Consider the following 27,848-nt stretch of genomic DNA (forward strand, 5'->3'; position numbering starts at 1 on the left):
AGTTGTTTGGAGGAGATATCCAATAATTCAAAATGAAAGCTTTAAATTCATAAAGTTTGAAAGTAGCTAGCTCAATATCTGTTTCAAAGAAATATTCTTCAGATTGCCTGTAAATCGGAGGTGGGAACCTTTTCTGGCCTTTGCACCAAATTCGTATCTCCCTTCCCTGTGGCAGACAAAATCTGACAGGTGGACAGGGCAACTAATCTGTCAATCAGTACAACATCAAGTCACTATAATTTCAGGTGATGCTGTGCTTTGGAGTCCCAGTTCTTGGGACTAGAAAGCACAGAGCAGCACTGTTTGAAAGCACGTTTGCTCTTTGCAAAAGGGGTTTTGAGGCATTCCCCTGCTCTCCTGTTTGAGCATCCATCACAGTAGCTTTTCAAGCAGGAGCATGGTGGTGTCTGAAAGTCTCTTTGCTATTTGTTCCCTGCTTCAGTTTGAGCCTCTGTAGGAAGTGTGCATGTGCACAGAAACCTTAACCACATCTGGGAGTGATAATACCCAAGTTAGAAGGTCCAAACTCCTCCTACCTCATGGTTCCGGTTTCTTCAGAGCAGAAGACATAATTAAGTTGCTCTCCTACATTGCTGAAGTCAATGGTGGTTCTGACTATCTTGGTCTCAGTGGTGGGGCAAAGAATAATCTGTCCCTGAATGCGCTCACCTCCAGAGCAGCAACAGAATAAATAACACTATCTTAGTCAGGTAACCAAGGCTACATCTGTCATATTATATGTGGATTGTGATAGGGCCTCCTTTGCAAACAGTAGTGCAAAAAGTCTGTATACTGCTCTTGGGTTATGTTCTTAGATAGTATAAATGCTCTGTTTTGGGGCAGAACTAGATATTGTTGCTGAGATAATGTTTCCAATAGTCCTAAATGCTCACAAGTTGCTTAATGAAACTAACAGTTCTTACAAACATGCACAGAGCCTGTGTTGCAAAGATTGAAAAATGTATGCCTGATCACAGAGGTGAAACTATCAGCGACTTCCTCTAAAAGAGTGTTTTCTTCTCAATGTTGGTTTGGGGAAGGAGATTTTGTCTATTTGATCTCAGAGGAGGCCTCTCTCCATGCTAACTGCCTTCCTATTTTCAAGAAGAACAGGATTTTACAAGATAAGATCAGTATTTCCTCATTTTGATTACCAGTTATGGGCTAATTGCGCTTACTTGAACATGGTCTATTCCAGGAGTTGGCTTCCCAAAGACAAATTGCATCCTTGGATGAAAACACTGAAATGTCAAGTGTGGAATTCAAAAATAAAAAAATGAGGAAAAGCAAGAGGAAGAAGAAAACGAAAGACAAAGAGCCAAAAACTTATGGAGAAGATGAAACCCTGTTTTATACACCACCTGATAAAAGTCAAAAGGAGCTTGTAAGTTTTAGCTGCAACAGCTTCAGTGGCATCTTTTTGTATGTCAATTTGGAAGTGCCAAATAGAGCTTTATTAAATATGAACCCAAAAATTTGGGATCCTCTCCAAACAGATGCTAAAAATTTCTACTCATTTTTTGCAATTCTTTCTCTTCTAGCATTTCCATGACATCAGAAATATAATGTTGCACAGTGCCCCAATCATGACAGTAATTCACAAATTAGCTAACTCTGGCACTAGCTATTTTGAGAAGGACTTATGCTGTTAACCAGCTTTCGTTTTTTAGATTTCTTTAAGTGTACGTTATTCTATCTGCTGCTACATTAATTCATTGGGAATTGTGTAAGTAAATGGAGAGATAATTGTGTTACTTCAAATATTCACTTTGGATTTGTTTTCTGCACCCAAAGAAGGAGCTGTTAATGTCCTATCACCTACCCGTTGACACTCCTGATGATCCATTTCAAAGACAACGGTTAACAAGTGCTGCTAATGTCATCAGCAAAACCATGGGTGAGTTAAAAATAAATAAAACAAAGTTTTAAAGAGGTTGGGGGTAACTTCTACAGTGTTTTTAAGTATTTTGTAAAAGATAATCAAATCATTATTCCTTAAAACCTGAAAACAGTATATATTGAAAATTATGCTGAAAAGCTAGGAGAGTACCGTAATTGTCTCAGGAGTGAGGGACACTCAGTGGAAAGTCCTGGCTCCCCTCCTCTCAAAATCTTCACATTTAAATAAATCATGAAAAAATGTTTACTAATTGGGGTTTGTTTTTGTTTTGCTGAGCCTTTAGCATTTATTGTCGTCACGTTTCCATATTAATTTCAACAGTCAGAAGAATACATATTAGCACTTCACTCATAATTTGGACCAAATATGGGACTCATTGCTTTCCTTAGCTTAGTTTGCGTTCATGGTTTTTCTTATGTACTGAAGTTCTCACTCTGGGCCAGCAGGGGGATACTGTAGATAGTTATGCAAATGAAGGATCGAAAGTGACGTTCAGTGATTGGATAGTTTTAGAAAATGGCAACAGTTACATTGTTCTGGAGCTCTATATAAGCAGGCTGACTGAGCTCCTCAGTTAGTTCTGTTCCAGCTTACAAATAAAGAGCTGCTTTGGAAGAATCGCTGTGTCGTCTGATATGTTCGCCCACAACTTAACAGTTTTTGTTGTTTACTTGGTTTATGATGACACTGAGATTGTAATTCCAGTATGGGCATGTTTTGCAGCCTAGAATGTCAACAGTGAACTCGGTTCTGATGTTGATCTTTACTATTCCATCTGAAAACCTGGCCTGCAAATTCAAATTATCTGTGTAACGGAGTAAATTATGTAAGGAAGTAACTGCAGCCCAAGATAGGAAAAGAGGTAGTAAGGAAACACCTAGCTACTTTAAATGAATTCAGATCTCCAAGGCTGGATGAGCTGCATCCAAGGGCACTAAAGGAGCTTGCGGATGTAATCTCAGAGCCTTTGTAATCAGACCTTTGAGAATTCTTGGTGAACGGGTGAGGTCCCTGCAGACTGGAGGTGGGCAAATGTAGTCCCCATCTTCAAAAAAAGGGGGGGGGATAAGACCCAGATAACTATTGATCAGTGACCTTGACATTGATACCAAGAAAGGTCCTAGAATAGATAATTCACCCGTTGGTCTGTGAGCACTTAGAAAAGGATGCTGTGATTACTAAGACCCAACATGGGTTTCTCAAAAATAAAGTATGCTAGATGAATCTCTTTTCTTTATTTGATGGAGTTACAAGCTTGGTGGATCAGGGGAATGCTGTGGACATGTATATCTTGGTTTCAGTAAGTCTCTTGACAAAGTCCCCCATGACATTCTTGTAAGGAAGCTGATAAAATGTGGACTGAATGAGGTAACTACCTTTATGTCAGAGGCATGACTTTTGCCCAGATTTATTGTGCAGTGTAGTCTGGAGTTTTTCCAGTGCTTTCTGGGGTTCATCTGTTCAGGGTCACTCTTTTACAGCGTGCAAAGTTTCTTGCACATAATTGTGTGTTCATACAGTCTGATGCTGCATGTTAGGATTTGTGGGATGATCTAGTGTGTCCCACACCTCAGTGCCTAGGACTTGCCGATCGCATGGTCGGCGGTTCGAATCCCCGCGGCGGGGTGAGCTCCCGTCTTTCGGTCCCAGCTCCTGCCCACCTAGCAGTTCGAAAGCACCCCTAAGTGCAAGTAGATAAATAGGTACCGCTTTATAGCGGGAAGGTAAACGGCGTTTCCGTGTGCTGCGCTGGTGCTGGCTCGCCAGAGCAGCTTCGTCACGCTGGCCACGTGACCCGGAAGTGTCTCCGGACAGCGCTGGCCCCCAGCCTCTTAAGTGAAATGGGTGCACAACGCTAGAGTCGGACACGACTGGCCCGTACGGGCAGAGGTACCTTTACCTTTACCTTACCTAGTGTGTCCCAAACTGGTATTAGAAGTCCAACAGAACAGCACTATGTCAACTCAGTCACAAGTTCTGTTGAATTCAGTGACTGTCTTAGGTATGCAGGGTTTGGATTGTTGCAGAGTAAAAAGAAAGAAGAGAAGAGAAAAAGATTGAAAGAGTTGCTTATGTAGGACAAGGGATTTGAGGGAACCTGTGCAGATCCTTTTCAAGTCAACCCAAGAAGATATGGTCCCCCGCTTTAATCAATGGACTGACAGCACTTGAATGGATTGCTTATAGACGCAGAGTTTGTTTGGATAAATACGTATATTCATATATGTAGTAGGACAATAATATTACATATCTGTATAATAATGTATGGAAGTGTACATTTAGTGTGCTATATCTTTTTTCTTATTGCACTTTTTATTTATTTATCATTTGCACTTTTTCTCTTTTCTCTATTTTGTACAACTGACATTTTCTTAATATATTTTTTTAAGTCAGAGGGGGTGTGTGTGGGTGGCTGGGTGGCTGTGGGTGTGTAAAGAATTACCTATGTTTTACCTGAAATTGTTCTCATTTCATAACTCACTGTGCCTGTAATTATGTTCTTTTTGTTGTTTAGAATGGGAAGAATCAAAACTGGAATTCCCTCCATGCTTGAAAACTGCTGCCCATAAATATCTCATCTGGCAGTGTTGCCCACTCTGGTTGCAAATAAAGAAAATGGTGAAGAAAGTAATGATAAACCCTTTTGCTGAACTATTTATTACTCTGTGTATTATAGTGAATACTGTTTTAATGACATTCGAAAGAGTTCCAGAAACAAAGAACATGGTTTCCACAGGAAACAAAGTAAGTGAAGCCAAATCCTTATTAAGCTACATGACAAGAATCACCTTTTTATTGTTTTACTGTTGGAGAATTTTGGAGTGCCTTTGAACTGAAATTTGTGCCTAGAAATTAAGTTTTGTGCGTACCTAAAAAAATGTGCTCATACAAACCCTTTCTTCTCTAGTGGGTACTAGGACACCATCAAGTGGGATTGCGTTTCACCTGTTGCTTGAGGCAAGAAAAGCAATTATCAGCCCACAGGAAGCTCTCTTGTACCCTCTTCCTTGGAATGTCAGCTGAAATATCAGTTCATTTTCCTGCCTCACTTGAAGCAGTTTTATATTTCCCTTGTGCTCTATTCTGGCCTGTTATTTCACTCATTGTTGTTGTTATTATTATTATCTGTCAGCTCTGTCTGTGCTTGTAGGTTAGAGTTTCTGTGTGAATCTCATAGTAAGATTGAGAGAGTTAAATTCTGCCCCCGCCCCGCAGGCCATCATGTACCTTGATGTGTGTGTCCTTTTTCCTTCATACCTTTTCACCCTTAATTACATTTGTGATCAGACACTCTTTCCCATGTTAATGGTTTTCTGGTGCTGGTTGGGGCTAATGGAAACTGGAGTCCAGTATTATCTGGAGGGCCACAGATTAGCCACCCCTTCCCTAAACCCTTAACTTGAATTTAACATATGGCACGTTTATTGTGTTCTGACATAATTTCTCTTGCAGGTTTTCACTGCCATTTTTACAGCTGAAATGATCCTCAAAATAATTGCTCTTGATCCCTACTACTATTTTCAAGAGGCTTGGAATATTTTTGACTGCCTTTTGGCTATTTTAGGTATAATAAGCTTGGTCACGAGGCGTCCCCTATCAATTTTCAGAATGGTAATGATGAATCTCCTGTTATAGTCACTTTCCACATTAAATCTATGGAATCTAGGGCTTACTTTCCTTGACACTTTCTTTCTTTCTTTCTTTCTTTCTTTCTTTCTTTCTTTCTTTCTTTCTTTCAAAGTGAGTATATGTGGCAAAATCAGTAATTTCAATAAATTATGAGCAGATGACAATCAAACTGAGGAAACACTTAGAATATAGGGTTGTCATGAAATCTCTGAGATGCTTTAAAATACATTTTTACCTGTTCAAGAGAAAATGAAATAGTAAATTATATTGGTCACACCCACACTAGACATTTATATCACATGATTTCTCCCAAAGAATCATGGGAATAGTAGTTTATAATTTCCAGCACTTTACCAAACTACAGTTCCCATGATACTTTGGGAGAAATCATATGCTTTAAATGCCTTGTATAGATATGACCATTAGAATTTAAATTGCATTTTCAGCTTCGTTTATAATACTGTGTGACAATGAATCCTAAGACAGCATTTTATTTTAATGAAATAAGAATAGAACAGGAGCACAATCATAGACACACCCTTTTAAGGGTTTTCTTTTGAATACAGGATTGTCATGAAATAAGTCTATTTCATTAGAGATGTGTTCTGTGAAACAGAGTGCATGCTTGAATGCATCTTACTTTAGAGGAAGAAATTTGCATGTTGAAGCAAACTTCCATCCTCCTTCTCTGGACCAGGAACTGCAAATTCAATGCATATTAGATGCATATTCAAATTCAGGTTTCATCTATCTGCACTACATTATTTTTGAATGGTTGCACATCACAAAGTGTATTTATAGCTTCCTTTTGATGCAAATATGCTTAATTACATACAAATCATGCTGGTAGAACAATTTATCTATTGTTAATAATAGTGGAAAATCAAGACTTAACTTTCTCCTTTTTTGCTGCTATTCTCTCCCTATCCCCTGCCCCCACCCTACAGCTGAGAATTTTCAAATTGTCCAAGTTTTGGCCAGCATTAAATAAGCTCATGAAAATAATGTGGAAATCAGTGGGCCCACTAAGCAACCTCACACTTGTTCTGATTTTTACCGTATTCATTTTTGCTGTGGTTGGCAAGCAGGGCTTTAGCCAAAGCTACAAAAAATTTCGAGAAACATGTGAGAACAAAACGCAAATCTTTAACAGTGACAGTACTGATGCCACCCATAAATGTAAATTACGATGGCATATGGAAGACTTCTTACATTCATTCCTTGTTATATTCCGAATTCTCTGTGGAGAATGGATCGAAACGATGTGGGGCTGTATGAAAGCTGCTGGGGAAGGATGGTGCATTTTTCTGTTCATGCTGGTCCTGCTTTTAGGAAACCTAGTGGTAAGTTTTCAAAGAATTTCCTTATTCTATGGGACATATTTAAAATTATTTCTTCTGTAGGATTGTTTTCAAGAATGTTCTACACAATTTAGCTAAAACAGGCAGTGGTAAAACCACTCCTTAAGAAACCTTCACTGGATTCAGAAAACCTAACTACCGTAACTCGCCAGTTGCTAATCTCCCTTTCCTGAACAAGGTTCTGGAGCGAGTGGTCGCAGACCAGATCCTGGCGCTTTGGAAGAAACAAATTTTCTGGATCCATTTCAGTCAGGGTTTAGGCCCGGTTTAGGCACAGAAACTGCTTTGGTCGCCCTGTATGATAACCTCTGTCAAGAGAGAGACAAGGCATACATATCCCTGTTAATTCTTCTAGCGGTGGGTGGCACCGTTTTGCAGTGGTTCTGGTCCAACTTGGGTAGACATTCCCAAATAGTATTGTTTGGGAGTGTTCTTCAGCCTTGTGGAGCCTTCAATGTGGGGTTCTTCAGCATTCAATTTTAACCCCTATGCTGTTTAGTATCTACATGAAACCACTGAGTGGAGTTATCCAGAGGTTTGGAGTATGTTGTCAGCAATATGCTGATGACACACAGCTCTACTTTTCCTTTACATCTGCAGATGAGGTAGTGGATGTGCTGGACTGCCTCAGCAATGGATTAGATGAGAGCCAACAAACTGAAGCTCAATGCAGATGAGACTGAGGCACTGTTAGAGGGTGGCTCCCTAGACACTCATTTTCCTGTTCAGGAGATCAGCTGATAGCAATGCCATTAAAAACACACAAAATTCCTTCCAGTAGCACCTTAAAGACCAACTAAGTTAGTTCTTGGTATGAGCCCTCGTGTGCATGCACACTTCTTCAGATGTGTATCTGAAGAAGTGTGCATGCACATGAGGGCTCATACCAAGAACTAACTTAGTTGGTCTTTAAGGTGCTACTGGAAGGAATTTTTTTTGTTTTGACTATGGCAGACCAACACGGCTACCTATCTGTAATTAAAAACACAAAGAGGGTCAAGTACTGGGCTATTAAAAACAATTCACTGTACAGATGTTGTTGGTCTTTCCCCCACCTGAGAAGGGAACAGAAACAGAAGACTTGAGAGGGGGAGATTGGCATGGGTAACAGGGGACGTGATGTCACCACAGGAAAAAATATGTCATTTTAAAATAGAGGTTTGGGAGCTGAGATTTTGGGAGGGAGAAGGGAGGGGCCAGAACTCCATGCAGCATTGGCTGAAGGAAACTGCATGCAGAGACCTGGGAGCATGATTGGCTGTTGCTTTGAACCCAAGCTTGCTGAAGCTATGGGAGAAGCAACGGGAGGTACTCCCTCTGTTGAGTCCACCGAAACTCAGGTTGCAAATGTGTGTGAAATAAACCATATTTCATAAAGACATGACAATCTCCCCTGTGCCTCATTCCCAAGGAACACAAACCCTGGTTAAGTGCCAAGACCCCTGAAATCCTCCTACTGTTCAGCAGAGATTGGAGTGGCCTATACAATACTGAACGAATGGGAAGTCCTTTTTCTCTGGGGAAAACAGGAAGCAGTTGAAATATGCTACTTTCCAAAATACCCTTTCCCACTCTCATTGTTTGCTTCATCTGGTTACTTTTCATTCAGGTCCTCAACCTCTTTATCGCTTTACTCCTGAGTTCCTTTAGTAGCAGTGATTCAGAAACTGAGGTAGATGAAGAGCAAGCTAAGCCTCATGTGATCCTTGCTCACCGGGGGTTGCAATTTGTCAAACATCTGCTGTGGGACCGCTGTTGCAATGCCCTTGTGCAAAAGCTGAAGAAGGCAAGAAGCAAGACCAAGGAGGTGACCATCCCAAAGGACGGTGCCACTGAGTCAAGGAAAGGGGTCCAGGAAAACTATGCTAGTGGTAAACGTTTGGAGAAGCTGCCGGCGGATCATTTTATGACAGACTTTAATACATTTGTTGGTGCTCCCCTTGCTGAAATGGAGACTTTTGGTGAGGAAGAAATTGATTGCAGCAAAGAGGTAAGAAACAGGCCCCACAAATGAACATTTCTGGTAGACAGCTGGTATAGATAAGCCTAGCCAAGAAGCTATGGTGAATAAATCATTCCAAGTATACACCATTACTATATGCTTCCATTGTGGCTGATCCATGTTACATATATTGGAATATTATACATTATTAAGTTTGTAAATGTATTTGTTAACTGATGAACCAGATTCCATTTCTGTTTGTATACGAAGGCTTTGAAAACTAGTAGTCTAGCTTCTTGTGTGCAGTGTTAGGAACAAAATATCTTTACTTTCATACTTTTCCCTAGGAGAACAACTTGCAAAAGAGAAGAGAGAAATTCAAAAGGTCAAGACAAATGCTGTCTTCTGATATTTCCGAAAGTACCAATGTTTGGTCTTTGAATGTTCCCAAGGTAAAGCAAAGGAACATGATCGTTATAGCTCTGTTGCTTGCTGAGAGTGGCATTCTGCATTTCCAGGAAAGTGGTATATTCTACTTTTTTTTTTTTTTAAGTGTATTCCACTTTTATATTGTGGAAGTATTTTTGCTTCTCTCCCTGAAAAACAAAGGACACCTACCGTAGTTTGGGGGTAGGTCCTTTCTCTGAGGCTGGGAAAGCAGTCTTCATTTCTATGTCTGTAGAAGGATGCTTGATCATCCTGTATTTGGGTTGGTGAGCTGTAGAAGAGCTCACCATATTTTATAAGCTCTTGGCAAAAAAGGAACATTTCTCCTAATATGCACATTTTTGTAAGCAACTTCACCATATATAATGCATTTTTATATGCTATTTTCACAAATACAGTCGTACCTTGCTTGTTGAACGCATTGGTACTCGGACGTTTTGGCTCCCGAACACTGTAAACCCGGAAGTGCGTGTCCTGGTTTGTGAACATTTTTTGGAAGCCAAATGTCCAACATGGCTTCCAATTGAGTGCAGGAAGCTCCTGCAGCCAATTGGAAGCTGCACCTTGGTTTTCGAACCATTCCAGGAGTTGAATGAACTCCCGGACTGGATTAAGTTCAACAACCAAGGTACCACTGTATCAGCGGTGGAGGAAGCCGCTTGGGTGCCTGGGGCAGTGCGCCCAGGGGCAGCGCGAGCTGCACATAGGCGCGGGGTACACTGTGGGGCCTCCAGAGTCTGCCTGCCTCCTCCCACTCAGCCTCCCTACAGCTGGGGGGGGGAGGCAGGGGGGAGGACCATTAGGTAATCTTTAATTCTTTTATATTAGATATGTTTTATATTTATATACTTCATCCTGGTATCTTTTGTAGATGAAGCATGGTCTAGAATAATTCTTAATAAATAAGTTGATTGCAAAAAGTGTTTGGATCACAAAAAGCTTGCAGGAGAAGGTTAAGCTTCCCTTTCCTCAATGCTGCTGGTGCAATCGAATTTGTGTCCCCCGAGGCTACATCTCAACAAAAGAAGAATAAATAGTAATACTGTTGCAAGCCATCCCAATCTTCAAGCAGTGTGAGATTCCAGGAGTTTCAGGCGCATAGCAGGGTTCATATTTCGTTCAGATGAGGGACAGTGGAGACTGTGGTGTCTTTACGATATATGGCTTAATTACACATATATACTACCTCAGCCTACAATGTTCATAGCAGCAACACCCCAAAAGAGACTTGCTTCTCCCTTAGCCATATTCATGGATTCAAGCAGAAATCAGGCATGACTCTCTCTCTGGTTTCCTAGCCTGCTGCTTCCAGACTCTAGCTTCTAGCTCACATAACTCTACTCTCATCTCTCACCTTTGTCTTCCTAAGAACCAGCCAGTTAAAGTAGGGGGCACCACCCATTAGGCCACTGGTGCAGAGCCACTTCCTTTGTTTTCTTAATGGCCTGTTACTTTGCCAGGAAGTATTCTGGCTAATACAGATTGGCAGAAGCTCTTCAGAGTTTTACAAAAGAGTATTTCCCAGCCTAGTTTGGCGATATTGGAGATCAAGCACAGGACCTTCTCACTGGATGACAGCCCATTAAGTGGGTTATCATTACCACATGACATCCAAAGGCAGGAAATGCATGCAAATTCAAAGAAATAGGACTGTTCTGCTTTATATTTCCCCAGCCCATTTCCTGCCTTTCATCCATCTGATTTTCCTTCCCAGTCTCAATCCTTTAGCTACTATTGTATGTTTCTGTCAAACTAGTAATCATTTTCTGAGTTTCTCCCACATTATTGTTCATTGTGTGTGATTTCAGGTATTTCCCCCCTATCAGATCAGGTTTCAGTCCCCCACCTCTCAGCATCTTGCCTTACCGACCATCTTTCAGTCAGCAGCAACTATAGCAGCTCTGTTGGCAAATGGGGTATCCTTGAGAAATGCTAAGTGTCTGCTTGGTCCACACCTGATACTTTACCAAGCATTACTTGTACCCTTTTAAAATGTGGCTCTTTTATTGGAGGTGTTAGTGAGTTGTTGTTTTTCTTCTGATTATATACAGTATGTTGTGATCTTTTCTGTGAACTGCCCTGAAACCTCCGGGTATAGGGCAGTATATACTGTAAACTCAAGAAACAGTATATACTGTAAACTCAATAAAAAGATCGCTCTGTGGGCTGGATCGCTCATGGGCCCATGGTTTTCGGCATCTGTGTCTGCGCAGACACGATTTCCAGCCCCAAGGAAGTGAGTCCCCGCGCTGCGCCAATTTAGCGCAGTGCACGAGTGGGCATCTCAATTCAGGGGCGGCTCGGGGCCCGGTCAAACGATCTCCACGGGCCGCTTCCGGCCCATGAGCCTTAGGTTGCTGACCCCTGATCCAGAGAGAAAGGGACTGTTGGTCTCACCTGAAAGGTGTTTCTCCCGGATAGTAGTCCATCAAGGCCTTGTCCTACATGTGCAAAAGGGCAGCTGCCAGTCTGCAATTTATTTCTGCATTGCTTTTAATTTATTCTTAAACTGCTTTTAATTTATTCTTAAACTGGTTGAAGTTGTTTGCTTAATGCATTTTTTATATCACCAGCATGTGTTATTCTAATGTATTTTCTATATTCAGGATTAATTTTCTGTGCCTTTTGTGTTTGTGCTTGTGTTTTCTCTTTATTTTTCTGTCTTCTTTTTGAGTATAATACATCCTTCTGGTCTTGTCATGAAATGTACTGGGAAGATATAGAGCTGGGCAGTCCTACTTCCTCATATTTTACATTCATTTCCCTTCAGATGCTAAGTGTTGATGATTGCCCACTTGATGGACTATAATGAGACCAGCTGTCCCTTCTGCATGCAAAGCATGTGCTTTTCCATTGAGCCACCACCCTTCCCCATCATTGGTCAGTTACATTAAGAGGATACTGTTTTTTCTTGTTTTGTTTTTATGTTCAGAGCGTGGATCTTGAGAGCAGCTGTTCTGAGGCCAGCACGGTAGATGAGAGGTCTCCCATCTGCATTTTCCCTATAACCAAGAAGGAGCCTGTGGCCTGTTTTCCACAAGGTGACAGACTAGCTTTATTGACATATAATATGATTTTTTAATTTATAATTTATTTGAGATAGTCATTTCTTTTTTGGGTAAGGTGATCAACAGAGCAGTAGCTGCCAAGTTACAGATGAACCTAGATGAAGCAGATTATCTAGACCCATTTCATTGTGGCTTCAGTCTTGGGCACAGTACTAAATACAGTCTTGGTTACTCTGATGAGGGAAGAGCAGGAGTACTATTCATCTCTTGGCCACGTTGACCACTGACCAAGGTATCCTGACACAGTTCTGGGGGGTATCATAGTGGTTCTTCTCCTACCTACAGGGGTGCTACCAGAGAATACAATTCAGGGACTTTTGTCTGGCCCCATGATATCTCCATTATGGAGAACCACTAGGTTCTATCTTGTCCTCTGTGTGCTTAACATCACTCTCAAGCCACTGGGAGGAGTCATCCAGGGATTTGGGGCACAAAGTTACCAATATGAGGATGACATTTATTGGGGTGGATCTAAGGAAATTCATTTCTGATCTACTCTCAATCTAATTATTCTGGCCTTTATATGGGGACCAGCCATTGGCAACTGGGAAGCTGGTAGCTTTTTGCAACTTTATCTTCTCATGAACAAATATTCCAGTGTATTACCGTATTTTTCCCTCTATAACACACAGATTTTTTTCTCCTAAAAAGGAAGGGGAAATGTCTGTGCGTGTTATAGAGCGAATGTGTGGTCCCTGGAGCCGAAAAATCAAGCAAAAATCAAATTGCGGCGCTGCACGCTGCACGGAGAAGCGAAACCTGAAAAGAGGAAGCGGCTGCTTTCCTGCATTCTGCCTCAGGGTCTTACTGCCCACCCTCCTCTGTTTCGTTGCTGTGTTTGCTGAAATGGAACAAAGAGCAGGGAAAGCCCCTCCCCTCCAGGCAAGCAGAGGGGAATTCCTCTCTGTGCTGCTGGGGGAGAGGGAGAGAGAGGGGGGAAGGGAGATAGGGGGGGAGGGGGAGGGAGGGGGAGGGGGAGGGAGAGAGAGAGGGGGAGGGAGGAAGGGAGGGAGAGAGAGAGAGAGAGAGAGATATGGCTGGCTTGGGTGGGGGAAAACTTTTGCCTTTCTTTCCTCCCTCCCGTTAAATCCCTCTCCTGCATTCTTAGCCAGCTGCTTCTCTGCACACCCCTCTCATGTCCCTTCTTTGTTTTTCCTTCGCTCCCCACTTAAAATGTGGTTACAAAGCATAGATCTACATGGATCCTCAGGATCTTTGCATTGGGTCACCCCAAATTCACCATCAGATCACATAGTATGTCCATGGCTACAGCCTGCCCCCCCCCAAAATCACGCACCCACTGTTGCCTGGGGCTGCAATGGTGCAAAAATGTGGTTACAAAGCATGGATCCACAGGGATTCTCAGGATCTTTGCATTGGGTCACCCCAAATTCACCATCAGATCACATAGCATGTCCATGGCTACAGCCTGCACCAAAAAAATCACGCACCCACTGTTGCCTGGGGCTGCAATGGTGCAAAATCGTGGTTACCAAGCATGGATCCACAGGGATTCTCAGGATCTTTGCATTGGGTCACCCCAAATTCACCATCAGATCGCATAGCATGTCCATAGCTACAGCCTGCACCAAAAATTTCACGCACCCACTGTTGCCTGGGGCTGCAATGGTGCAAAAACGTGGTTACAAAGCATGGATCCACAGGAATTCTCAGGATTTTTGCATTGGGTCACCCCAAATTCACCATCAGATCACATGTCTGTGGCCACAGCATGAAGCCCAAAAATGATACATCCACTGTTTCATTCAGAATGTTTTTTCCCTTGTTTTCCTCCTCTAAAAACAATGTGCGTGTTATGGTCAGGTGTGTGTTATAGAGCGAAAAATACGGTAGTTCACACAAGAAACTCTTGCTCTGCACTCTGCGGATGTGCTGCTTGTACTAGTTACATAGAAGGCCACCAGCAGAATGTTCCAGGGATAGGAAGAAAAGAGGAAATAATTTGCTATTTTCTCCTGCAAAGATGCTAAATGTTAAAAAGACAGGTTTCCTACTGATTTCTGTATTTGATTTCTCTTTATTTCAGTGTTGGTCAAGTTCTTCCCATGTTGCACAGTGAATACTGATAAATTTCCAGGCAACACTTGGTGGAGGTTCAGAAAAACCTGCTACAGAATTGTAAAACATAGTTGGTTTGAATCTTTTATCATATTTATGATATTACTGAGCAGTGGTGTTCTGGTAAGCTTACTATGATATCCTCAAAATAAGAGTATTATTAATTTTTTGGCCTTGTGTTCAGCTCTGAATTTTCTTTTTTCCTATAGTGGCTGAAATCTGTTTAATAGGATGATAGGTGATTTTTTTAAAAAAAATATATTCCTTGATATTGTATAATCATACCTAGTGTATTCCATTCTATTGGTGCATGAGTAATAGTGAAAACTTTCTTAGATAAACAATGGCCAAATTCCAAAGAACCATGCAGCTAGATCCAAGGGAAGTTTTGACTTCTTCTTCCCTTCATTTTACATGACAATCCATTTTTTAAAGTGGATAGGAGGTTCTATCAGACAAAATAATGCTGGGCACTTAAAGCAGCTCTTTGGATTCCAACTAATAAAAGTGAGGCGTGCTTGTTTTTTAAAGTATTTTTTAAAATATATGTTTATATTTTAAAGAGTATTTTATAAAAGATCCCAGTTAACTGATTGCTGGGATTTCCTTCAGAACTCTCCAGATATACTGCACTAGATTTCACTGGTATGAACTAAATGGAATCTTTATTAATGGTATAGAAACTCAGACATACTGGGTATAAAGTAATAAAGCATTTTTATTCCAAGCCCCCACAACAGACTTGGCATATGAAAAAAAGTTCACTTATATGGGCCATATATGTAAACTCAAATGGATCTCACCCAGTACTTAGCTTCTGTGGCTACGCAGATGGCCAGAACTCTGAGCACAGGCTAGAAGTTGGTGGTCACTGAAGAGTGGTATGCCACACCCAGACTTTGTACAGTCTAGTTTCTTCCTCCAAATCAGGATTTTATATAACCACTAGCCAAAGTCCAGTTGGCCATATGAACAATCTGCTATATCAAGATACAGGTAGGTAGTCATGTCGGTCTGTCATAGTCGAAACAAAATAAAAAAATCCTTCCAGTAGCACCTTAGAGAGCAACTAAGTTTGTTATTGGTATGAGCTTTCATGTGCATGCACACTTCTTCAGATACTACTCTTCTAAGGTGCTACTAGAAGGATTTTTTTTATTTCAAGATAAACATCCTTTTGGTTAAAAACCCCATATCTGTGGATCATAGTATGCTCAATTTTGTAGCTTGAAATGGCCATATAAGAGATTGTGGCATGCTTCAATTGTGTGCATGGCACATGATACAATGTTCCTGTTATATAACAATCTAATGCATACTAACCCCTTAACCTATATTTCCCCCAGTTATTCAATCTTTGATACATAATCCCAGCAATTATTCAATGCTCATGCCTTCTATATATTGCCTATTAGGTCTATGGGGCTTTCCAGTTCATGACTAGGGTTTTTCCTCTTGCAGGCTTTTATGTGTAAGCAGTTGGGTTCAAAGCAATCGAGAAGTATAGTTGGAATCTTACATCCAGTATAGGCATAATTATTAAGGACTCCTAGGCCAGTGCTATGGTCCTAAGAACCATCTTTGATGTCACAATGCTACACTTTGACAAATAATTGAGGCCTAAGATTTCTATATTGTCATTTAATTTTACTACATACTTGGCAAAAAATGTTGTTGAATCTTGAACATGGGAGTAGGGTTCACACAGTGAACCTCAGAGATCAATGTTGTAGTACTTCTTAAACTTTAATCAGCTGGAAGAAGCCCTTCCCCAATGAATACTAAGTGAGTGGGCTGCACCCTTTTTCATCACATTGCACAAATTTTAAATATCCCACTAGTGAATTCTAAATCACATCTGATTTCTGAAATCCTAGATCTTTGAAGACATCTACCTTGCTGAGAGAAAGACCATAAAAATCATACTGGAATATGCAGATATATTTTTCTTCTACATCTTTTTCCTGGAGATGCTTCTGAAATGGGTGGCTTATGGCTTCAGAAAATATTTCACCAATGCTTGGTGCTGGCTTGATTTCTTTATTGTATGTGTAAGTATCAGATTTAATCTTACTGTCCTGCATGTTGCTGTAATGTACAATTATGTGAAGTAGCTACCGCCTCAGAGATCCATGTAGCAAATGGGCCAGCCTCACAATTAGGTAGCGTGAGCAAGCCACCCCGGGCAGCTGATTTTGGGAATTTGTGCCAGGTAGCAAAATAATGTGGTTAGCCCTAGGAACACTATGTATTTTGACTTGCTTTGGGGGTGTGTGTATGCTGTCCCATCTCAGGCAACATAATGTTGATTTAAATCAATGATCAGTTTCAGTGTCAGTGTCCCTGATCTTTGACATAGGGAAGACAATTGGTGGAGGAAAGGCAGGGTCATGGGGAGGGGAATCTAATACATTCTGGATTCCACAGAGGGGTTGCTTGATAAACAAATCAGCATGGAAAGAATTCCCTGAAGACACAATATTTGAAAACCATAACTCCACATCAAGAATGGCGCATGGGAAACCACTTAAACAAAATTGTATTAATTTGGAAATAATTTGTATAAATGAGTTAACAATTGGAAAATCAATAAAAATAATTGGCATAAGAAAACTATAACTCCAAAGAGATGTTTTACAAGTAAACAGCCCGTGTTTTTCCTTTCTTTTCCTTTTTTATCACAGGTTTCCTTTCCTGCAAAAACAGTTGGAACAAAGGGAAGAGATCTGTGTGATAGCCATATCTCCACAAAATCTCTCAGAACTTTAAGAGCCCTGAGACCTCTTCGTGCATTGTCCAGATTTAAAGGGATAAAGGTACTAAATACAGTTTTTCTGTTACATGTCCCACAAAGCTAAGGCTGTGTTGAGCTGGTAGTAGGGATGGCAAAATCTATCCCATTCTGTTCCATTCTAATCCATCCAATCTCAGTCAATATGTGAGTATCTTGAACTACGTTATACCCTGCTCCTATGTTGATTTTTAAAAAGGAAATTTAGATAATTTTTAGATAATTCCAGGGAAATCCTAAACAACCCAAACATAAAAAGAGTCACAAAATGCACACATAACAAAACAAAACAAGTAGTATTTAGGACTCTATTTTTCCTGTTTTAACACTATAAAGCTGCTTGGACATGAAGTCATTTCCTGCATCATTTCAAAAAGTGTTTTGAAGCTTCTCCAAGCACACACAATTGGTAAAACAATTGACAGGCCTCTTGCCTGGTACCCCTACTTTAAAGGCGGTCTTTTAATTTTGATTTTATGAATGGAAAGCTGAGTTAGTGACTTGCTCAAGACTACCTTTTGACCTGGGATTTGGACCCACTTCCCCATAGCAAATTCTAGCACCACATTCACTCAATTGGTGGTGCTCATTTGTAAATCAGGAGAAAGATCCATACTTAATTATGTAATTGCCACGTGATTATCAGATTGCTTGGTTATGTGCTATCATTGCTTAGAGCCATTGGTAGACCGATTCTGTTCATTGAATAACTGATTGTGTGTTTCATTTTCTCATTTAAGGTTGTAGTGAATGCACTCGCAGGAGCTATCCCTTCGATTGGGAATGTGCTGCTTGTCTGTATTGTTCTCTGGCTCCCATTTAACATCCTAGGAGTACAACTGTTTGGAGGAAAATTTTGGAAATGCAGTGATGCGTCTTTAAAAAATAAAAATGTCTGTGAAAGTCAGAATTCCAAATGGAGTAATACGGATGTCAACTTTGATCATGTTGGGAAGGGGTATCTGGCTCTCCTCCAGGTGGTATGTTCAATCACACATAGTTTCTTTGGCAAGAGAACAATCTTGGCAAGCCACATATGTGGAGCCAAAGAATAACAGATTATTGAAATTAGAGGTGATAGAAAATTTCTAAAGAATTCAGAATTTGCTTTTGAAATTCAGTTTTGAAGGATTTTTTTTTTTAAAAAAGAAAAAAATACACACAAGAGCAACCTTAAATATTAATAAATATTGCTGATTGCTGTTAAACTGCACATTGAGATTGCCAGTTTGAACCTAATCCTTGATCTGAAGCTGAAACTAGCTCCATGATCCAGGGCTTCACAATGCCCGTGTTCTAAAATGCTACAGAGGATGTACTGTTATATTTCTGAAGTATATCTCTCTCCAATAGAAGACCTGTACAAACATGAAGTGTAGAGAACGCTCAAGGGGAGGGATGGTAGTGTGAGCATGTTAGCTTCACCACTATTCCAGTGTTGTTCCTTGATTTGTGAATGGTGACTGTGCAAAGAGGGAAGGCTCCTGTATCTGGAGGCACTCAATGTATTTTGGAACCCTCATTTTTCAATGTTCCAAAATGTGCATTTTGAAGGGGATGTTTCCTCTGGTCTGGTTTTTTAAATTGGCGTGGGACGCAGGTGACGCTGTGGGTTAAACCACAGAGCCTAGCACTTGCCAATCAGAAGGTCGGCGGTTCAAATCCCCGCAACGGGGTGAGCTCCCGTTGCTCGGTCCCTGCTCCTGCCAATCTAGCAGTTTGAAAGCATGTCAAAGTGCAAGTACATAAATAGGTACCGCTCCAGCGGGAAGGTAAACGGCGTTTCCGTGCGCTGCTCTGGTTCGCCAGAAGCCGCTTAGTCATGCTGGCCACATGAACCGGAAGCTGCACGCCGGCTCCCTCGGCCAATAAAGCGAGATGAGCGCCGCAACCCCAGAGTCGGTCACGACTGGACCTAATGGTCAGGGGCCCCTTTACCTTTATTATATTGGCAATTGAAAGTCTGTTTCTGTGCCCCTGAACAGCGTAAGATAACAAAGTAAAAATATTTTTTTATATATAGGCAGGCACCTTCTATGCCAACTTTTAAATGCTTGCTGAAAACTTTTTATTCTTCCAGGAATTGCCTATGTAGGCAATTAAGAGTACATCTCCCACAATGGTCTATTGATGTTTGTACAGTGTCTTTGTCCATGCATGAGTAAGGCATGTGGATAGAAAAATATGGCTGCACCTGTTAAGTCTAGTGCATCCCTTAGCATACTCCTCAGGAGAGGGTGGCAAACCAAATGGGTGTTGGACTGTCAGACAGACTAGGAAAAACAATTTACAGAATACTTCCGTAACTTGGTTTGTTTATATATATATTTTGCCAGGCAACCTTTAAGGGCTGGATGGAGATTATGTATGCTGCAGTCGATGCACCTTCAAAAGTAAGCCATGAAAAGTTACAGCATTTGTCCTTTTTAGATGCTTTGTTGCATTTTTATTGACCGGTTACACAATTAAGTTGTATCATTCTATGTACTTTTAGAATTGTTACAGCTTTCACCCCAAAGAATCTTGGCAACTGGAGTTTGGTGAGGTTGCTTACAGCTGCAAGATAGGGATGGGATGAAGGACATTTCTCCTTGCAGACCACATTTTAAACTATTTTTCTCCCAGTGGGTGTTATTCCAGCCTGAATTAAAGCACCTCATTTTTACACTCAAAAATGTTTACTTTTAGTTTGTGAAATTAAAATTATTCAGCCCTGAAAGAAACATCTCCCTCATATCTCTCAGCAAGCTTCCTGAGTAGAAGGAAGCAGGCTCAGAACAGTAACTCCTAGAGAGATGTTGTAGACAGCTTTCTCTGATAGTGAGTAATTGCAAAATCACAACTATGAACTGGAAGTGCTTCATCCTATGATGATTATAGTCTTGTACTATCTAGAACAGTTTATCTGAAATTTTGCCAATACCCTTGCAGCAGAAAGGAAATATTAGTTTGCTGCTGTCACCATCAGTTCCTATGCCTGCAAATGGGTTTGGTGGTATAATTAATCAAATTCTCTATTACTTTTTTAAATTATTATTTCAAGCTATCTCAGTTCCTCAAGTTCCTCAGTAAACCAAGTTTTACTTTCAATTTGATTTTAATTAATTTTATAATGAATGTTTTTAGAATGTTGGATTATTTTGATTGTTGTTAGCCACCCTGAGCCCAGCTTCGGCTGGGGAGGGCGGGATATAAATTATTATTATTATTATTATTATTATTATTATTATTATTATTATTATTATTCTACATGCCTATGGGAGAGGACACTGGGGAGCAACTGCCAATAGCCATATTCAGTCACCCATTCCAGAAATCAGGGGTGCCAACTTGAATAAAATATTGGGGGGTGCAAAGTAAGCCCTGCCCTGCATAATCAATCACATGATGCGGTACATGGACACCAATTGAATGGCAGTGCCCATCAACTGGGGCAGCAGCCCCCTCAATTCCCCTGCCTCTCTAATTCCCCAGGCTCATCACCCACTATTCCACCATGCACCCCAAAACATCCAAATAAATACCTGTCAAGTTAAAGACCTATATTGCTTAAAAGACTTCTACAAAAATGACAGCCCCATATCAAATACCTAGGAAATACCTATCAGGAGTGAACATAGGCCATTAGTACCAAAATGTATGGGAAACCACCTTATTAGAAAAGTTAACCAACAAACTTAAACCAGCATAGGGGCAAGCAAAGGAGGACGCGTTCACCCCACTGTGGTACCCCTTTATCACATACACAGCACAACAAGACAATGACCTATGCCCCCCAACAGCATATGAATCAGTATGGTTAACCTGACCCAACAATCTACCCTCACACACATACATACAAACAAACAAACATGCCCCACTGCAATCAGCTGAATGCAACCAACCAAGCTCTGGCCTCTGGATGCCAACAAAAACAAATAACTATATAAATAAAGGACCTACCCATGAGACGCTGACACAAAAACCACGCACAAACACTATACAGCAGAATGAAAAGGTCATTATCTCCCCAACCCTCTCCCTCCTATCTTCCGTCCCCACAATGCCTAGTACAATAGTGTCTCATACTGAATGTAAATGAACTGTGAAAAAGAAGAAAGTGAAGATGCTTTATGTACATTTCCTTGCTTATTCTTTTCTATCACAAAAAAATCTTCAATAATAACTAATTTAGGAAACACAGAAACATCTCTCACATTACTTCCTGAATCCCCAGAGCACCTGGAAACCCAGCAGGCTCTGTAAATCTCTGGAGGTGACCTGTTCTAATTGGTCCTCCACCATTTTAGATATAGCTAGCTGTATGTCTAGTCATGATTACCTTATTTCAGTAACCAGAGTACCAGGGCACTAGTTCAGGTGTAGAACCATGAGTAGTTCAACATGTGTCCTTTTATACATTGCCTACTGTGTCTCACAAGGTGTATCTAATTACATAGCATCCATTTATGCTTTTAAACAAATCAAACAGGGCAATGAAATATTCATGATAAATTAAGAATTGACATAATTAAGTCACAAACAAGGCGTTTCTTGTCTTTCTACTTTATTTCAGGAAAATGAAGAGCCAAGTTTTGAAAACAATGTGTGGGCATATCTCTATTTTGTGGCTTTTATCATATTTGGATCGTTCTTCATGCTAAACCTCTTCATTGGAGTTGTTATTGACAATTTCAACCAACAAAGGAAAAAGATAAGTACTCACATGAGTTACGAAATATTTCACTCCCATAAAGATTGTATAATAGTTGGAGAGAAATAGTTGGTGAAAGCTTTGTGTTCAGTACAGTGTTGTAATAGACTGCAGCTGATAATGTCCAAGACATTGTTAGTTCAAGGCCAAAATCAGAAAGAAAATAATCCTCAGTACCACTTGTCCTGTTCAGGAGATATCAGATTACATTACATGGGAACCAGAACAGAATCATAGAATTGTAGAGTTGGAAGGGATCATGAGGGTCATTTAGTCCAACCCCCTGCAATGCAGGAATCTTTTGCCCAACGTAGGGCTCAAATCCATGACTCTAAGATTAAGTGATTAAGAGTCTCGTGCTTTGCTGACTGAGCTACCCCACAGTAGCTTGCCTGGCTGGGTCATAAGGAAATTCTTTATGAATTTCCTTATCTTTCCTCCAAGGTGCTCAAGACTGTGTACACAGTTCCGCCCCTCCCTATTTTATCCTGTGCGGTAGGTTAGTCTGAAAGATGGTGGATATCTCAAAGTCACCCAGTGAGCTTCATGACTGAGTAAGGAGTGACACTAAAAAATGGATTTCCTTTTGACTGATTAGCAGAAAGCAGGAAAAGTAGCTTTAGGAAGGGGTATTCATAGATCCTATGGGACGCAGGTGGCGCTGTGGGTTAAAGCCTCAGCGCCTAGGACTTGCCGAGTGAAAGGTCAGCGGTTCAAATCCCTGCGGCGGGGTGCGCTCCCGCTGCTCGGTCCCAGCGCCTGCCAACCTAGCAGTTCGAAAGCACCTCTGGGTGCAAGTAGATAAATAGGGACCGCTTACCAGCGGGAAGGTAAACGGCGTTTCCGTGTGCAGCTCTGGCTCGCCAGATGCAGCTTTGTCATGCTGGCCACGTGACCCGGAAGTGTCTCCGGACAGCGCTGGCCCCTGGCCTCTTAAGTGAGATGGGCGCACAACCCCAGAGTCTGTCAAGACTGGCCCGTACGGGCAGGGGTACCTTTACCTTTACCTTATTCATAGATCCTGAAAAAGAGGGTAAGGGGTATCCATGCAGAAAATTGAAACTTCTGGTTCTCTCATTGTTTTGCCACAATTGTGATGCCCTACAATTCATGGCATAGAAAACTTGTGAACTGTTTTCATTTCATCTAGACCTTATATTTTAGACAGTGGTGCTCATAGTTGGTGGTAGTGGTGGAAGCACCATGAACCACCACTGATTTTGAAGGATATCCAGTCATAGTCTTCACCATGAGCCTCCATAACTGTGACTACAGATGGTAATGTAGTAAATAGCTTTACCAGTTAAATTTCCTATAGTGCTAGAAAGTACTTAGTTGGATTTGCATAAAAGCTTTATATCTTCAGGCAGAAAGATGCATTTTGCATTTATTTCCTTATACCTAGGTGGAGAACTCATTTTTATGTCAGACGAACAGAAGAAATATTATAACGCATTAAAAAAACTTGGTAACAAGAAACCACTTAAGCCCGTTCCACGGCCGCAGGTAAGACTACCACTAACAATAAGTGCATTTCCTTGTTTGGTTTTGGAATTAACTTGGAACTACCTTTCAAAATCTAGTATAACAGGTTATTTAGTGGTCAACATTTTGCCTTTTGCTTTCATAGTGAGAATTCTTTACTTATTTCAATAGGTTTACTCTGTGTAAGATGAAAGAAATTAAGCAAAATTAAAAAATTATAGTAGTGAAGAAAATGCATTTTTAAACAAAGGCCCATATAACTTGACTTGCTCTTGTAACAAGCATTATATCAGTGATTGCTGCCAGTTTTGTTTTGTTTAAAAATGTGTTATGCAACCAGATAATTAACGCCACCATCAAAATATAAACAGGAAAATCACATCAATTTTATCATTACGTTTGTCTGCTTGACAAGCAATCCCCAGATTCCCAGCTTTTATTATTTTTTGAGGAAGTTTCTAGGACTTTTAGAATCTGAGATATGAGGCACAATGTTCAGACACTATTCTTCTCAATTTTTATTAGCAATTTGACTGCTCCCCCTTTTCAGTGTTTTGCTTCCTCACCCTCACCCCCTGAAAAAAGTGGGAGAGATGTACTTGTGGGATGTGGGTGTCAGCTTGTAGTTTTCCTGGTACTGGGGGCTGCTCTCTGTTGTTAGACAGTGTTTATGGAATCAATATTGTGTATGGGAAAGCAGTATTATGTGGACTTCACAGCCAAGACCAGCAGGACATAGCTGACTTCCCATGGTAAGCCTGAGGTCATCTGGGGTGGGGAGGAAGCAGCAGCAGTGATGGTACTCTTATTTTGTGTTAAGTCATGTCCCATGCCATGGCATGTTGTGTTACGCCACATTCTTATGGCAACCATTTTTTGACTGGTGCCCAAAAGGTGCCTGCTCGTCTGAAAAGGTTGTTGATTCCTGCAATAGCCCCTTTTGATATTAACCCACATGATCCAGATATGAGAGTCATAAGAAGAGAAAAGGACCAAACAAGGTGTTTAGTCCAGAATTCTAGCTTGTGCAATTCAATAAATAGTGAAATAATGCAAACTAGGGAACTATATTCTACATGTAAAACATATATCTACATATCTTTATCTAACAACAAGAAAATTACTTTCCTATCCTAAACACTGTGCTCAAGCAAAAATCTGTCCCTATAGTCTCTTAAAAGACAATTTTCTGGTTCTCTTGCAAAATATTCTTCTCTTCTTCTTTCATTCATAGCTATCAATTAGTTTTATCATATAAGCAAATACAAGGTAAAGCAAAATTTTAAAAAACCCAGTGAGAAACAGCCAAAAAGTACAGAATTATGTTATTTGCCTCAAAGAAAAGGGGAAATTTTTAGTGAGTCAGTGGTGCCAATGCAATGCTTCTTGCTTTTTTTCCCCTTTTGCCACAGAACATGTACCAAGGACTTCTTTTTGACATTGTAAACAAGAAAGCATTTGATATTTTCATTATAAGTCTAATTTTATTGAATGTGGTGATCATGGCAGCAGAACATGAAGACGAAGGGGAAGCTGTTAAGAGCCTTCTTGAAAATATAAATCTTGTATTTGTCGCTATCTTTACTGGAGAGTGCATCATCAAAATGTTGGCTTTGAGACTGTATTTCTTCAAAGACGGTTGGAATATATTTGATTTTGTGGTTGTGATTCTTTCAATACTTAGTAAGTAAAAAAAAAAAGTTCATGTACATCGGGGTTATTTCTTGTTAGCAATAAGCAAATGCAAATATGTGAGCTTGGACCAAGTCTGCATACCTAAGAAGTTGCCAATTGTATTAAATTATAGAGTTCAAGGAATCTGTGTGGTTGCAAGAATGTCATTCGGTGTAGAATATGGTCGGAGGGATGGATGTCCAGATTGAGTAAATAGACATGTTCCATTTGCCGAATCCTCATGCTTGCTCATAGATCCAGGGTCTGCCTGCTCATGAGATGGGCTAATACAGGAGGCAGAACACCAAGAGATGTTGCCCCTACAGCATCCCAGATGCCACTTGTAGTGGTAGTGACAAGAGATCTTGTGCACTCTGTGAGATCTTGCAAGAGCTCCATCACATCTCGCTGGAGCCAGTCATTGTTGTCCTCTAAACAGGCATTCACATAACAATTACCGGTATTTTAGTGCAGCCTAAATATAGACCTAAGTATTTAATTTTGGCTTAGCTTAAACTGGAAATAAAAATGCATTGTTGCTGAATTTTTCAAAAAATGAATTATTTTAATAGGTTCTGCAGCTGGACAACTTCGAAAAGCACTTGATTTCCCTCCTACAATCCTGAGAATAATTCGAGTAGCCCGTGTTAGTCGACTACTGAGACTTATCAGAGGAGCCAGAGGGCTTCGGACCCTCCTTTTTGCATTACTGATGTCCCTTCCTTCTCTCACCAACATTGGGCTTCTCCTTTTTCTGATCATGTTTATTTATGCTATTTTTGGTATGTCTAACTTTGCCTGTGCAAGTTGGCAAGGTGGGATTGACAACATTTTCAACTTCCAAACCTTTGGCAGCAGTATGCTTTGTCTCTTCCAAATAACAACATCTGCTGGCTGGCATGACCTTCTCAACCCAATGCTGAACACTGAGAACATCACTTGTGCTCCCAATTTAGGTGGAATTGGTCCCTGCGTAAACAGGAGTGTGGCAATTGCCTATTTTGTAAGCTACATCATTATATCATTCCTCATTGTAGTTAATATGTACATTGCTGTCATCATAGAGAACTTGAATGTTGCCACGGAGGAAAGCACAGAACCTCTAGGCGATGATGATTTTGAAATTTTTTATGAGATTTGGGCAAAATTTGATCCTCGCGCAACCCAATTTATTTCTTACTTCGCACTCTCAGACTTTGCTGATGCTCTAGCAGAACCTTTACGCATACCCAAACCAAACAGGCAACAGCTGATGTTGATGGACCTTCCTATGGTAAACGGAAATAAAATCCACTGCTTGGATATTTTGTTTGCTTTTACCAAAAGGGTATTGGGAGAATATGGGGACATGGGTCCACTTGAGACTCAGATCGAAGAAAAGTATCCAGAGAAGATTGCCAATGAACCCATTATAACGACTCCCAAGCGAAAAGAGGAGGAATCTGCTGCCATTATTCAGAGGGCTTTCAGGATGTATCTCCTTCACCAAGCAGTGAAAGAAGTCTGTCAGGAAACCTGCAACAGCCCCCCCTTGGAACGCATACAAGAGGAGGAAGGTGGGTCTGCAGTCACACTTAGTGAAAACGAAGACAGTCAATCAAGTAACTCCCACAGCCCATCTCCCGTATCTATTCCTCCATCTTACAGTAATGTCACAGGCACCGCTAATGACATTATTCAAGTGAAGATCACAGACACTAGTGAACCCAAGTGATTTACAGTTCGCTATTTTTCTTGTCGCAATACAATTTTCCAGGAAGTGTAACACTACAAAAATATTTCCATCATTATAGCCACCTTTATTTAACACTTAACTGTGAAGCTTTCCCTCTCGATGCTCTTAGCAAGAATAAATATTGCAACTGGAAAGTCTTCAATAATAGTTAAAGGAGAAAAGATGTGTACTTTTACTGCTTAGCTTTATTAACTGATTAGTTAGCATGCTATTTTGGTAGCTGTTGGGGCCACCATCAAAAAACATGAGCCATGGACGCCTCTTTATCTATGAATTCTTTGTGGTTACCCCCCCTTTATTAAAAAATACATTTTGGGACCAGGAAAGAGTCCAGTTGGTGCAACATGGCCACAACAAACTGTCTGATTCAGCTCCTTTGCAGAGAGAGACAAAGCAAAGGTGACCTGTAGCCAGTAAAAGCTGGTCTTCTAATTGTACAGACTGGCTAGTAAACCATACCTGGAAGTTTTTGTACAGTCTGTATCACCTGACTTGCTGTATTTTGTGACTGGTCCCTCCTGTTCATTATTTGGCCAGAGCTTGCTGATAGTGCACAGATTCAATCCCTGAACGACATCCTTCAGGCAACCAGTTCAAGATATGTTGTGGTTGTTTAAGACTGAGTTTTGTTTTAAATAAGTATCAGAGAAGGCATGGTGAGTCAATCCATTTGAGTCTAAATTAAATCTTATTGAATATATCATGGCTGCCCCTCCCATTACATGCCCACACATGGAAGTAATTTTTATACTACGTAATTGTTAAATTGTGTGTGGGAAATTATAATTCCTGCAAAACACTACAGCAATCACATATTTCTACTCAGACAAGTCTGGCTGCATGTGTTCACACAATGTTTTAAAATAAGTGGGATTACTTACATCAATGTGATACTTATGTACATTTACTGCACAAGTAAGCAAACAAATGTACCTGCCTAATGTATATTATAAAATGATATTTCACAAACTATAGCAATTAAATAAAAACAGTTGGATTTTCAGATTTGTTGGCTGTTCTTGGTGGAAAATGTAGGTGCTGGA

At 40.6% G+C, this 27,848-nt stretch overlaps 2 protein-coding genes and 1 long non-coding RNA gene across 5 annotated transcripts in view; 2 read left to right on the forward strand and 1 right to left on the reverse strand.

The window, feature by feature from the left end:
• The window catches only part of LOC310827666 (sodium channel protein type 5 subunit alpha-like), a 55,961-nt gene extending 28,151 nt beyond the window's left edge, over positions 1–27,810 (forward strand). For all 3 annotated transcript variants that reach the window (XM_083703918.1, XM_083703919.1, XM_083703920.1), the window contains 17 exons: positions 1,199–1,384; positions 1,795–1,897; positions 4,416–4,645; positions 5,354–5,512; positions 6,478–6,873; positions 8,501–8,881; positions 9,181–9,285; positions 12,213–12,321; positions 14,396–14,550; positions 16,305–16,478; positions 17,112–17,243; positions 17,959–18,198; positions 19,555–19,611; positions 21,774–21,915; positions 23,317–23,417; positions 24,809–25,079; positions 25,643–27,810. In XM_083703918.1, the coding sequence (XP_083560044.1) occupies positions 1,199–1,384; positions 1,795–1,897; positions 4,416–4,645; positions 5,354–5,512; positions 6,478–6,873; positions 8,501–8,881; positions 9,181–9,285; positions 12,213–12,321; positions 14,396–14,550; positions 16,305–16,478; positions 17,112–17,243; positions 17,959–18,198; positions 19,555–19,611; positions 21,774–21,915; positions 23,317–23,417; positions 24,809–25,079; positions 25,643–26,784 (4,083 nt within the window). In that variant the 3' untranslated portion in view covers positions 26,785–27,810. The remainder of the gene's footprint in view (positions 1–1,198; positions 1,385–1,794; positions 1,898–4,415; positions 4,646–5,353; positions 5,513–6,477; positions 6,874–8,500; positions 8,882–9,180; positions 9,286–12,212; positions 12,322–14,395; positions 14,551–16,304; positions 16,479–17,111; positions 17,244–17,958; positions 18,199–19,554; positions 19,612–21,773; positions 21,916–23,316; positions 23,418–24,808; positions 25,080–25,642) is intronic.
• LOC310827694 (uncharacterized protein) overlaps positions 1–27,848 on the forward strand; it is a 940,809-nt gene that overhangs the window by 351,287 nt on the left and 561,674 nt on the right. The gene's annotated exons all lie outside the window — the stretch shown is intronic.
• Positions 17,074–27,848, reverse strand: part of LOC310827895 — a 40,818-nt gene continuing 30,043 nt past the window's right edge. Inside the window, exon 4 of the long non-coding RNA XR_014556534.1 lies at positions 17,074–17,121. This is a non-coding gene — a long non-coding RNA (uncharacterized lncRNA). The remainder of the gene's footprint in view (positions 17,122–27,848) is intronic.

This window comes from Podarcis gaigeae (genome assembly GCF_964106915.1).
Source record: "Podarcis gaigeae genome assembly, chromosome: 12".
NCBI classification, from domain to species: domain Eukaryota; kingdom Metazoa; phylum Chordata; class Lepidosauria; order Squamata; family Lacertidae; genus Podarcis; species Podarcis gaigeae.